This window comes from Nerophis lumbriciformis, linkage group LG10 (assembly GCF_033978685.3).
Source record: "Nerophis lumbriciformis linkage group LG10, RoL_Nlum_v2.1, whole genome shotgun sequence".
Taxonomy (NCBI): Eukaryota; Metazoa; Chordata; class Actinopteri; order Syngnathiformes; family Syngnathidae; genus Nerophis; species Nerophis lumbriciformis.
Window position 1 is genome coordinate 55,078,846 of NC_084557.2, and position 12,148 is coordinate 55,090,993.

General features: G+C 41.1%; 1 protein-coding gene across 1 annotated transcript; it reads left to right on the top strand.

The window, feature by feature from the left end:
* The first annotated feature begins 4,929 nt into the window (after positions 1 to 4,929).
* LOC140679045 (uncharacterized) lies at positions 4,930 to 10,170 on the top strand. The gene is made up of 6 exons (XM_072913882.1): positions 4,930 to 5,303; positions 6,570 to 6,686; positions 6,815 to 6,945; positions 8,492 to 8,579; positions 8,688 to 8,786; positions 9,317 to 10,170. The coding sequence occupies exons 2-6, from the start codon at positions 6,570 to 6,572 to the stop codon at positions 9,614 to 9,616; spliced, it is 735 nt and encodes a 244-aa protein (XP_072769983.1). The 5' UTR covers positions 4,930 to 5,303; the 3' UTR covers positions 9,617 to 10,170.
* Positions 10,171 to 12,148: the final 1,978 nt, after the last annotated feature.

The following is a 12,148-nucleotide window of genomic DNA, read 5'->3' on the forward strand; positions in this document are numbered from 1 at the left end:
TCTTCTTGATGTCTCTAAAAAAGTACATATAGAGGTTTACTTTGGTGTACACATTCTTTACAGTATAGCTGTCAAGGTAGACAATACTACATTTTCAGGACAGCAAATATTCCAATATTAATTGGTTATTGTTTTCGCCTTATCTGATCTAATGACGGCAAAATCATTAAATGCTCACAATTTGGAATCCATCCACAAGTAAGGATAATTTCACTTTATGTACTTTATTATGCCGAAAGAGGCGATTTCAGCCACTTGAATGACGGCGAAATCATTAAATGCTCACAATTTTTAATTCATCCACAAGTAAAGAAAACTTGGATTATTTCACTTTATGTACTTTTTTATGCCGAAAGAGGCGATTTAAAAGAGGCGATTTCAGCCAACAGCCGAGTTACATACAGGTAAAAGCCAGTAAATTAGAATATTTTGAAAAACTTGATTTATTTCAGTAATTGCATTCAAAAGGTGTAACTTGTACATTATATTTATTCATTGCACACAGACTGATGCATTCAAATGTTTATTTCATTTAATTTTGATGATTTGAAGTGGCAACAAATGAAAATCCAAAATTCCGTGTGTCACAAAATTAGAATATTACTTAAGGCTAATACAAAAAAGGGATTTTTAGAAATGTTGGCCAACTGAAAAGTATGAAAATGAAAAATATGAGCATGTACAATACTCAATACTTGGTTGGAGCTCCTTTTGCCTCAATTACTGCGTTAATGCGGCGTGGCATGGAGTCCATGAGTTTCTGGCACTGCTCAGGTGTTATGAGAGCCCAGGTTGCTCTGATAGTGGCCTTCAACTCTTCTGCGTTTTTGGGTCTGGCATTCTGCATCTTCCTTTTCACAATACCCCACAGATTTTCTATGGGGCTAAGGTCAGGGGAGTTGGCGGGCCAATTTAGAACAGAAATACCATGGTCCGTAAACCAGGCACGGGTAGATTTTGCGCTGTGTGCAGGCGCCAAGTCCTGTTGGAACTTGAAATCTCCATCTCCATAGAGCAGGTCAGCAGCAGGAAGAATGAAGTGCTCTAAAACTTGCTGGTAGACGGCTGCGTTGACCCTGGATCTCAGGAAACAGAGTGGACCGACACCAGCAGATGACATGGCACCCCAAACCATCACTGATGGTGGAAACTTTACACTAGACTTCAGGCAACGTGGATCCTGTGCCTCTCCTGTCTTCCTCCAGACTCTGGGACCTCGATTTCCAAAGGAAATGCAACATTTGCATGGTTGGGTGATGGTTTGGGGTGCCATGTCATCTGCTGGTGTCGGTCCACTCTGTTTCCTGAGATCCAGGGTCAACGCAGCCGTCTACCAGCAAGTTTTAGAGCACTTCATGCTTCCTGCTGCTGACCTGCTCTAATTTACTGGCTTTTACCTGTATAAATATATTTAGATTTGAGTGACACTTTAGTACAGACCTGGGCATTCTGCGGCCCGCGGGCCACATCCGGCCCTTTGTAAGTTCCTGTCCGGCCCGCGTGAGGCCAATCATAAATTACAAAATACATTTAAAAAAGTATCTATCTCGAGTGTGCAATACGACGGTGCTGCTTTTGCTTTGAAAAGCGTTATTTGTATTACTTCCGTGCGGACGTATGCGCGTGTGTGATTGTGAGTGAATGTGAACAGCGGCAATCCCAAATTACAAAATAAATTTAAAAAAAACATCTATGTCGTGCGTGCAATGCAACTGTGCTGCTTTTATTTTGACACTAAAAAAAGAAAAGTTGATGAGGAATGTCGTGTTTTCAACAAGACATGGACTGCCAAGTATTTCTTGACAGAAATGAAAGGTAAAGCCGTGTGCTTAATTTGTGGTACACATGTTGCTGTGTTGAAAGAATATATTGGAACCACCTGCTGAAGTTGATGTTGTGTTCTTGAGTTGCGGAAATGAGGAGTGAGAATAGACGTGCGTGTGGAAGGAAGGAGATAAGTTGAGCTGTGTTAGTATAGGTTGCTTAATAAAAGTTTAAAAAGAGCGTCAGACTTGGTGTGCACTTCTTCTGGACGCTACAATTGGTGTCAGAAGTCAAACTTGTGTGCTCAGCCTGCTACGTCATCGGGAGGTACGTGCCACGATGTTTCCTGGCGACTTTGTCAAGATTGAACGGGAGGGGATGTCTGCGACGAGCTCACGCCTGGGATTCACACACACAGAGAGAGAGAGAGAGAGGCAGCGTCGACAGGTGCAGTGCACGCTGCTTGGCGTGGGGGAATTCCGCCCTCAAGGAAGACTCCCAGGTTTGATAGCAAGGCGAACTGGGAGGCATTTCATCCCACTTCTGACACCAATTGTAGCGTCCAGAAGAAGTGCACACCAAGTCTTGACGCTCTTTTTAAACTTTTATTGAGCAACCTACTTGTCATTTATAAAGATATGGGGGTGGCCCAGTTAAGAACATAAATAATACCAATGAATGAAGGAATGATGTCCAGAGTGCCACATATGGTTCCTAATCTTAAAATGTAGAAAACATTCAGCTACAAGAGTGGCCTGGGGTTGGACAGTCCAAGTGATAAAGCTTTGTATTTACAGTAAAAGTGTCATCTTGTCTCATCAGTCTTGTACATATTAGTCTTTAATTACTAGTTTATATTTGTAGTTAATTGTTCATATTTAATGTTTACTTTGTACAAAGAGAGCGCAGTCTACTGAAGTTAAATTCATCAATAGTTTTCCCCTTTGAAAGACGCAAGGGAAATTCCTTCCATTTCACCATGTTGCTACAATGATCTTCACTGTTTTCATGCTGTTTCAGCAGTGCACCTATGTTGACCCAATCCAGCTGTCCCTCGGCTGACACTTTTTAGGACTTTTTGGAAAATAATTTGCAGCAAAAGGAATAGACTGCATCTTTACTTCTTGAATAAGTCAGCCAGCTACGCTTGACTTTTTCTCCATTGACTAGCTGTCTGTAGGTATAATGATCATGAAAACTTGGGCCATCATGCCGTTTGGGGAATGAAAAGTTCTCCTTAATAGACAGTGGTCCTCTGATCACCTGCTCAGTCCTGTCTGAATCTGAGAGGAAAGATATGGCGTCACATTAGTGCCAAAAATCCGAGCGCATAAAAACTGTTATCGCACGCTGATTCTCCACTTTGTGCGCGCGCGACACCCTTTTGCACGCGCGTGGTGTCTTTTTGCGCGCGTGTGGTGTCTTTTTGCGCGCGCGCGGTGCCTTTCTGCGCGCGCACCGTCTCGGTCTGTGCGCTCTCTGTGTACTCCTGGCATCTCTCCTCGCGCTGTCATTTTTTTTTGGGCACTTTGAGGGCAGGTATGCTTAGACGGCCCCTCCTTTCTGATTGGCTCTGAGCATTTTTCATAAGACCAATCATTCTCCAGCGTAGCAACGTTGTAGCCATCTTACCTCGTACAGCTAGCCTCAATCATTACATTGATGTCAAAGCAAGTTATGGTCATTTAATTAGTACATGTACCAATTAAATTACCATAAATTGCTCGATTTTCGACCAATTTACAAACGGTTTGCCTTGTTACAAATCTTATTACATGTAGATATGACATAGGATGCTGTACCTGTTGAAATCACCTCTTTCGCTATAAAAAAAAAAGACTTAATTGTGCAACATAGTTGTGTAGGGTCAGTGTTAGTCAGTTCTCTGATTATTTTAAACTGTTTCAGAATACATTATTAAAAGGCTATTTTTAACATTTTAAAAACAAAATTCAAAGATGATTTCATTAATTTTATGGCTGAATCAAAAGAAATTCCATAAATTAGAAAACAAATGTTCAAGAAGAAGTGAAAACTTTGCGCCTATAACAATCTTGATACATATTGACGATGACCCGCCCTGCTATACTTCTGATTGGCTCTGAGCATTTCGCCTGACCAATCAGAAAGAAGGGGCCGTCTAAGCATACCCGCCCCCAAAGTGCCAAAACGAAACATGCCAGCGCACAGACCGAGACGGCGCGCGCGCAAAAAGGCACCACACGCGCGCAAAAGGGTGTCGCGCGCGCGCACGAAGTGGAGAATCAGCGCGCGATAACAGTTTTTATGCGCTCGGATTTTTGGCACTAATGTGACGCCATAGCAGGCGGCAAACGTCACAGGTGCAGCAGAGGCAGCTTTACATTTAAAGAGAGGCAGGAAGAATCACTAAGCCTAGATCAGCAGCAGCACTCTGTTGACCTCAAATTGTGTTTTTGTACAATAATATATCTTTGATCATTTAGAAATCATCAGTCAGACTCGTACATGCAAAAAATTAAAAATAAGATTTTTTTTGTTAGTTGCTTTTGGGGGCCCCCTGGTGGCCGCGGGGCCCTAAGCAAGCGCTTAGTACGCTTATGCCTTGGGCCGGCTCTGAACACAGCTCAACTTATCTCGTTCTTTCCACACGCACGTCTATTCTCACTCATCATTTCCGCAACAGCAACGCTTCCTCCTTCTTGGCCAATCACCTTACAGGTGTGCTACGTTCACAACAAAGAGGATGCAGGATAAAGTGACAGAAATGGACATTTTTGCATTGTAATATACACCAGGGAGTCTTGTGTAAGAAAGTGTTAAAAAATAAAGCCATCTGCTTTTGTATAAAGATAAGTTAGGGTAAATGAAAATATTATTATTTATCTTACGGTACAATTGAATTGAAATATTGTCGGTGTGGCCCTCCAGCAGTGCTCGGGTTGCTCATGCGGCCCCCGGTAAAAATGAATTGCCCACCCCTGCTTTAGTATAACTAAACGTTATGAAGGTGCTGGAATATTTCATGCTATTATTCAGAGGCCGCCTAAAATGAATCCTTTATTATTCACAACAGAAACGTGTACAATATTTGATTCAGTTCTGATCTGATGAGTTACATTTCTGTCTTATTATTGCTGTATGCTGCACCCCCAATGTCCACAACATGGTGCCACTATGCTGGTTTGTTTCAATAAAATACCGCAAAGGATAGAAATGTAGTTTGTCTCTTTTATCCGATTATTAATCGAAGTAATAATCGACAGATTAATCGATTATCAAATGAATGGTTAGTTGCAGCTGTCACGCCAAATTTATTCCCCCTACAAAAACCTTCTTACTCCTGGGGTCATTTCCTCTTACGTCATTTCCTCTTACTTATGTCATTTCCTCTTACGTCATTGACAGCGATCGATAGAATCCAAATCTCCTGAAAATGGTGATGTCACTGAATGACATTTGTCTTTATCTTTCCCAGGGGACTTATGTCAAACACCAGCAGGCTTTGAAAAATTCCAGGCGGAGTGTTAGGGCCGCTGCTGGGAACTTCTGTCTTCGTGGTAACGTGCAAAAAATATTAATTGATATATAATACTGTTAAATGTCTGTACTTTAACAATGTTTGGAACAAAAAAATTGTAAACAATAAAAAATCATTTTACATTGCAGTTTTTTGCCTCATTTTAAAGTCTTGAAGAAATACCCAAGGTTTTTCTTTATTTTTATGTTCTTACTCTAAATATTGTCGTTTGTCTGACCACGGGTCATGTGACTTCACTGAGGTACATATGTGCAGTGCTATTTACATTATGGACAAACAATTGGGCATATACTTATTATTAGGCAGCTTCAATTATACCTCAACTGATAATTGGCTCATTACAGAAAGTGACTTGACACGGAGGGCAAAGTTTATAATTGTAGAGAATTCAAAGTCATGTCAGGGTTATTATCGGGGTTGTTGGCAATTATTTTTATTATTTGCTAAAAACTGCTCCTACTCACGTCTCAATACTGGGCTACCACGGACCAGCCGCATACAGTAAAGGTATGTTCTTACTCCAAGTCAGAGTGAATCTCAGTAAATCGTGTTTGCCAACAATATCAACCTAAAACCCATCCGTCTGAAAGAAAAATTAACCCTGAAGTAGTGTTGACCCGTGGAAAACCAATCAAAAATGAATTCTCCGTCAAATGTGCAGTCAGGAATACCCTCAAGTTAATTTGTCCGATTAATACAGACGTTTTGTTAACGCTATATTATAAAAAATACAAGTATCCTCCCAGCGACGGGCAGTCAAAGCCGAAATGTCATCGATCGCTGTCAATGACGTAAGAGGAAATGACCCCGGAAGTAAATGGGGTTGTAGGGGGAAAAAGTTTGGCGTGACACAGCCCTACATTAAAGCTGCTTCACTAGCTTGCATTAAAAGTTGCTAGCAGCTAGCTAGGTACACTTGACAGAGCTATCTGACGCCCCCTCAGACCTGCTGTCCATGCACACTCCTACACACACTACTCTTGTAAGAATAACACTCATTGTGTAAGTCTCAATCGCAACATTTCCCCCCTCCCAAAATCTCATCTGTACTCAATTTATAAGGGTCATTTTTCACATTTTTCTTCCGTGGGAGCATGCCCCCGGACCCCCCTACTGTTGCTAGGTTACCAACTTAGACCACTGCGGCTACAGAAAAATCTAGAGGAAACACTGCAATTGAGTATATTAGGGTGTAAAAAAACCCAGATATATTAGGCTTATATATCCAAGAGGTTAGACATGAACCATAACTTGTCTTTTTTTCTCTCTCTCTCTACAATGACAGATGGGATGGACCTGTAAATTGTGCAGCACTGTTGGACCAACCAAGAGTTATTTTTCAAAGCATTACAGACTGCACCATGGGACCTTTGGACACAGCCATGCCTTGCCTTGCATTCATGTAGGTTGCCCATGCTCTTTTAAATGCTGGACTTCCTTTCGCTCTCATCTGTCAAGATACCACCCAGAAGTCAAATTCCTCAACTCACCTCAAGTAAGTCCTTCTTTCACCTGCCCCCTGTGTAAAAGGACTGTGCCAGGAGCACCAATGATATGATGGCCAGAACGTATACAATTGGAGACGACAGGAAGTGGTTGCTAAGTCTCCTGGGGTGGCAGAATTTAAGGAAAGATGGCCTGCCCTCTTCGAACCATTCCAGGTAAATGATTTATCATTCTATGTTTCCTGACCAAGTTTCCATTGTGACTTGGACATGACATACTAGACTCACTTTTTGCCTGAAAATGTATACTAAAACCCTTAATATCAGTAACGGTCAACATTTGCTGTCTTACAGATTAAAGGGGAACATTATCAGCAGACCTATGTAAGAGTCAATATATACCTTGATGTTGCAGAAAAAAGACCATATCTTTTTTTAACCGATTTCCGAACTCTAAATGGGTGAATTTTGGCGAATTAAACGCCTTTCTATTATTCGCTCTCGGAGCGATGACGTCACAATGTGACGTCACATCGGGAAGCAATCCACCATTTTCTCAAACACCGAGTCAAATCAGCTCTGTTATTTTCCCTTTTTTCCACTGTTTTCCGTACCTTGGAGACATCATGCCTCGTCGGTGTGTTGTCGGAGGGTGTAACAACACCAACAGGGACGGATTCAAGTTGCACCAGTGGCCCAAAGATGCCAAAGTGGCAAGAAATTGGACGTTTGTTCCGCACACTTTACCCACGAAAGCTATGCTACGACAGAGATGGCAAGAATGTGTGGATATCCTGCGACACTCAAAGCAGATGCATTTACAACCATAAAGTCAAAGAAATCTGCCGCCAGACCCCCATTGAATCTGCCGGAGTGTGTGAGCAATTCAGGGACAAAGAACCTTGCTAGCATGGCAAGCAACGGCGGCAGTATGTTCCCGCAGACGAGCGAGCTAAACCCCCTGGATGTCTTGGCTCACACCGTCCCTTATGCCACCGAAGATGATCAAGAGAAGAATATCGACCCTAGCTTCCCTGGCCTGCTGACATCAACTCCAAAACTGGACGGATCAGCTTTCAGGAAAAGAGTGCGGATGAGGGTATGTCTACAGAATATATTAATTGATGAAAACTGGGCTGTCAAAGTGCATGTTGCCAAATGTATTTCATATGCTGTAAACCTAGTTCATAGTTGTTAGTTTCCTTTAATGCCAAACAAACACATACCAATCGTTGGTTAGAAGGCGATCGCCCAATTCGTCCTCGCTTTCTCCCGTGTCGCTGGCTGTTGTGTCATTTTCCTCGGTTTTGCTTGCATACGGTTCAAACCGATATGGCTCAATAGCTTCAGTTTCTTCTTCAATTTGGTTTTCGCTACCTGCCTCCACACTACAACCATCCGTTTCAATACATGCGTAATCTGTTGAATCGCTTAAGCCGCTGAAATCCGAGTCTGAATCCGAGCTAATGTCGCTATAGCTTGCTGTTCTTTCCGCCATGTTTGTTTGTGTTGGCTTCACTATGTGACGTCACAGGAAAATGGACGGGTGGTTAAAATCAGGCACTTTGAAGCTTTTTTTTAGGGATATTGCGTGATGGGTAAAATTTTGAAAAAAAACTTCGAAAAATAAAATAAGCCACTGGGAACTGATTTTTAAAGGTTTTAACCATTCTGAAATTGTTATAATGTTCCCCTTTAATGAAGAGTTCTGAAGGTGCACAGCTGTTCCACTGGAATCAACATTTATGTCCCAACTGGACAGGTACACTCCAAAACTCCTGGAGCTCTTCAGTGCAAAAGGAGGAGTGACTGGTCAGCGCATCAAGAACTTGTTGATGGAACTGATACAGGTGGGTTCAAAGTGGTTTACAAGTTTAAAACTCTAATAACGGTATCACAGATTTGGAGTAAAATTGCCAACAAAATTCATTTATTTATTCTTCTTCTATTAACTCTAGGACCCAAGTGCCTCTGCAGTGATGAAGAGAGATGTGACTGTGAGATGCCACGGAGACTACATGGGAGAGAGTGGACAGGAGCTAATCTCTGACTACTTTGTAAGTATTGTTTAAAAGCAGGTTTGGATCAGTCTGATGTACAAGCTTAAATTGGGTTTACTTTTATGTGAACTGACTGAACCAGCAGTTGTCAGGTGGAGGTCCAGCATGCAGCTAGTTGGCAGGAGCCCCAGGATAGCCAATTAGCATAGCACCACAGAGTGATGCCTTTCTGTCTTGTGTTTCTGTTTGCCCTAAAAAAACAATGCAAACAAAAAATACTCACCTTAAACAAGCATTAAAACATTTACTCTCTCTCTATATATATATAACATATTACTGTTTGTTTTAATTTCTGGTGGTTCTATTCAGGTTTTTTTTATATGCAAATTAGAAATGCCAATAAAAAACATGTGGCTGGAAATGCATCTATTGTACCAAGTTTAATGTACAAGATCTCAAATTAGAATTCAAAGGTTTTCAAAATGGTCTTCACAAAAGTAATCATTATCTGAATTAAATCACACAACTTATAATAAATATAAAATTAGATGTTTTGTTTTTTTAATGACTGTTTTTGTATCTCAAAGGGAAGTGCAGAGACCGCTGTTCATGAGGACCTGGAAATGAAGCATATGAGCATCTACATCTGTCGTGAGCCAAATGCAGTAGGAATCATCATTGAGGGAGTACCAGTCCTTACTCATCTTGGAAACCTGGCCAAAGCCTGCTGCCGACCTCTGGGGTTGACGTATGCACTTAATCTTGAGTATCCATCCAAACTTTCCAAAACATTTGAGGTGTTTCAAAGACTTTTTGTGGGACTTGACACACTGCGCCCAAAACCAACCCCCAAATTCATGACTCTCAAAAACAAGCTTCTAGCTTAGGCAGTGAGCCATGACTGTCAGCTTGCACTTTTGAACAGCTATTTTCTTGTCTGTTCAAAATCATTATACATTGTTCATTGAGTGGAATTCTTCAGAATGTTGTAAGGGTTTGTCCTCTTCAGGTTTTATACAAAGCTCCAGGTCATCGTTTCTGGTGTGTAAATTAAGTTGTTTTATGTTTTATACACACTAAATTGCCCCACTGTGAAGCTCCAGCTGGTCAGGAGGGATCTGTGAGTTGTTTAAGTTAAAATGTTTCAAAATATACACACTGAAAGACACTATGGTGAAGGTGTTCTGCTTGTGAATTGTTACAGAAGTACAGATAATCTTAATGTTAAATTGTTTTAGCAAGAAACTGTACTGTGAATGTTCTAAGTAAAACTTGAGATGCTGAGGTCATGCATTCTTTTATGCACTAAATACTGATGTTCTTGACTGTTAATACTGTCCAGCTTATTGACAGGTTTGGATATGGCTTGTGAAAACGTTTTAATATGTATACGGTTAAAAAAAGAAAACTACTGTGAAGGTGTTCTATACAGCACTTTAAAAAGTTGAGGTCATGCATTCTTGTATAATATGGATGTTGACTGTCCATACTGTCCAGCTCATTGCCACTGTTTTTATATGGTAATGATTTAATAAAGGTTGGAATTTGATGTGACTTGATTTTTTTTATTATCATTCTAAGTAATTATTTTAAGCAGTTTCCATTTTCAAAACAAAGAAAGGGTAAGTTGGTCAAAATTAATAAAATTGAGTACAAAATTATTTTTTCATTTAAATGTTACTTATTTTAATTAAGTCTTGTGTGTTTAATATGCTGATGTTTTTTTTTTTACATTGATTTTACTCAATTTCTTGGCTTTTTCTGTAAACGCAACTTAATCTTTTTGCATAAATCAAAATGCATATTATTAAGTTCTACTTATCAAATCAAATCAACTTTATTTATAAAGCACATTTAAAATTTACCACAGGGGTAGCCAAAGTGCTGTACAATGAACAGGTTAAAAGATAAAACGAGTACCGAGCAAACACAACACAACACAAACAGAACACGATAAAAAAAAAAAAAATTAAAATAGAATTAATAAAAACATAAAAACAGGATCACAGCAGGTGTATTATGGGGCGCCATTGCAGGATGGATATCATATTTTAAGAGAGATTTAAAAACAGGAAGAGTGGAGGCTTGTCTAACACTCAGGGGTAGGTCGTTCCAGAGCTTGGGAGCAGCAACGGCGAAAGCTCTGTCACCTCTAAGCTTCAGCCTTGTGTCAGGGACCGTCAACAGCAGCTGATCGGCTGATCTTAAGGATCGGGTGGGGCAGTAAGGCTGAAGGAGGTCGGAGAGATAGGTTGGCGCGAGGTTGTTTAGACATTTAAAAACAAATAAAAGGAGTTTAAAATGTATTCGGTAACGCACAGGGAGCCAGTGAAGGGACGCTAAAATAGGGGTGATGTGCTCACGTCTGCGGGTCTGTGTTAGCAGACGAGCAGCAGAGTTCTGCACGAGCTGCAGGCGGGCGAGGGAGGCCTGGCTAATGCCAACATACATGGCATTGCAGTAGTCAAGACGAGTCGAGATAAAAGCGTGGATTAATTTCTCAAGATCATGTCTTGATAGAAGCGGTTTCACTTTCGCTATTTGGCGTAATTGATAAAAGCTTTTTTGAACGACGCTGCTGATTTGTTTTTCGAATTTAAAATCTGAGTCAAACTTTACCCCCAGGTTTGTGACAGAGTCGCTGAGATACGGGGTCAGAGTGCCGAGGTCAACGTTGGGGGAGGGAGAGCGACTTGGACCGAACAACATAACTTCTGTTTTATCTTCATTTAGGCTCAGGAAGTTAGCTGAAAGCCAGACTTTGATGTCGTGCAGGCAGTCAATAAGACGTTGAACCGTGTTATTTTGTGCTATGGGAAAATAAATCTGGCAATCATCGGCATAAAAATGAAATGCAATACTGTACTTCCTAAAAATAGAACCAAGGGGGAGAAGGTAAAGCGCAAATAAAATTGGGGCAAGGATTGAGCCCTGGGGGACCCCATGTGGTAAAGGAGCTGTGGACGACATAAAACTGTCTACTTTTACACAAAAAACTCCTGTCGGTTAGGTACGACCGGAACCAGTTGAGGGCGGCGTCCTTAATGCCCACACAGTTCTCAAGACGAGTGATTAAGGTGGCGTGGTCGACGGTGTGGAACGCAGCAGACAGATCTAAAAGCACCAGGACAACATATTTACCAGAATCAGTGGACAGGAGGATATCGTTAAAAACTTTTAGAAGCGCTGACTCTGTGCTGTGGAGGGCTTTAAAACCGGACTGGAACAGCTCAGTGATACCATTATCCTCTAAGAAGGGCAACAACTGACTGTAGACAACCTTCTCTAATATTTTGGAAATGTATGGAAGATTAGAGATAGGTCTGAAGTTAGAGAGGAGAGAGGGGTCGAGGCTGGGTTTTTTAAGTAGAGGTCGTACCACTGCATGTTTAAACTCTACTGGAACTATTCCAGAAGAG

What these genes read in the sequence shown, in the direction of transcription:
- LOC140679045 (XM_072913882.1), top strand. Translation starts at nt 6,570, where the DNA reads ATGGGATGGACCTGTAAATTGTGCAGCACTGTTGGACCAACCAAGAGT. An exon ending in CCCTCTTCGAACCATTCCAG is followed by an intron (nt 6,946 to 8,491) that starts GTAAATGATTTA and finishes CCAACTGGACAG; the next exon opens with GTACACTCCAAAACTCCTGG. An exon ending in AGCTAATCTCTGACTACTTT is followed by an intron (nt 8,787 to 9,316) that starts GTAAGTATTGTT and finishes TGTATCTCAAAG; the next exon opens with GGAAGTGCAGAGACCGCTGT.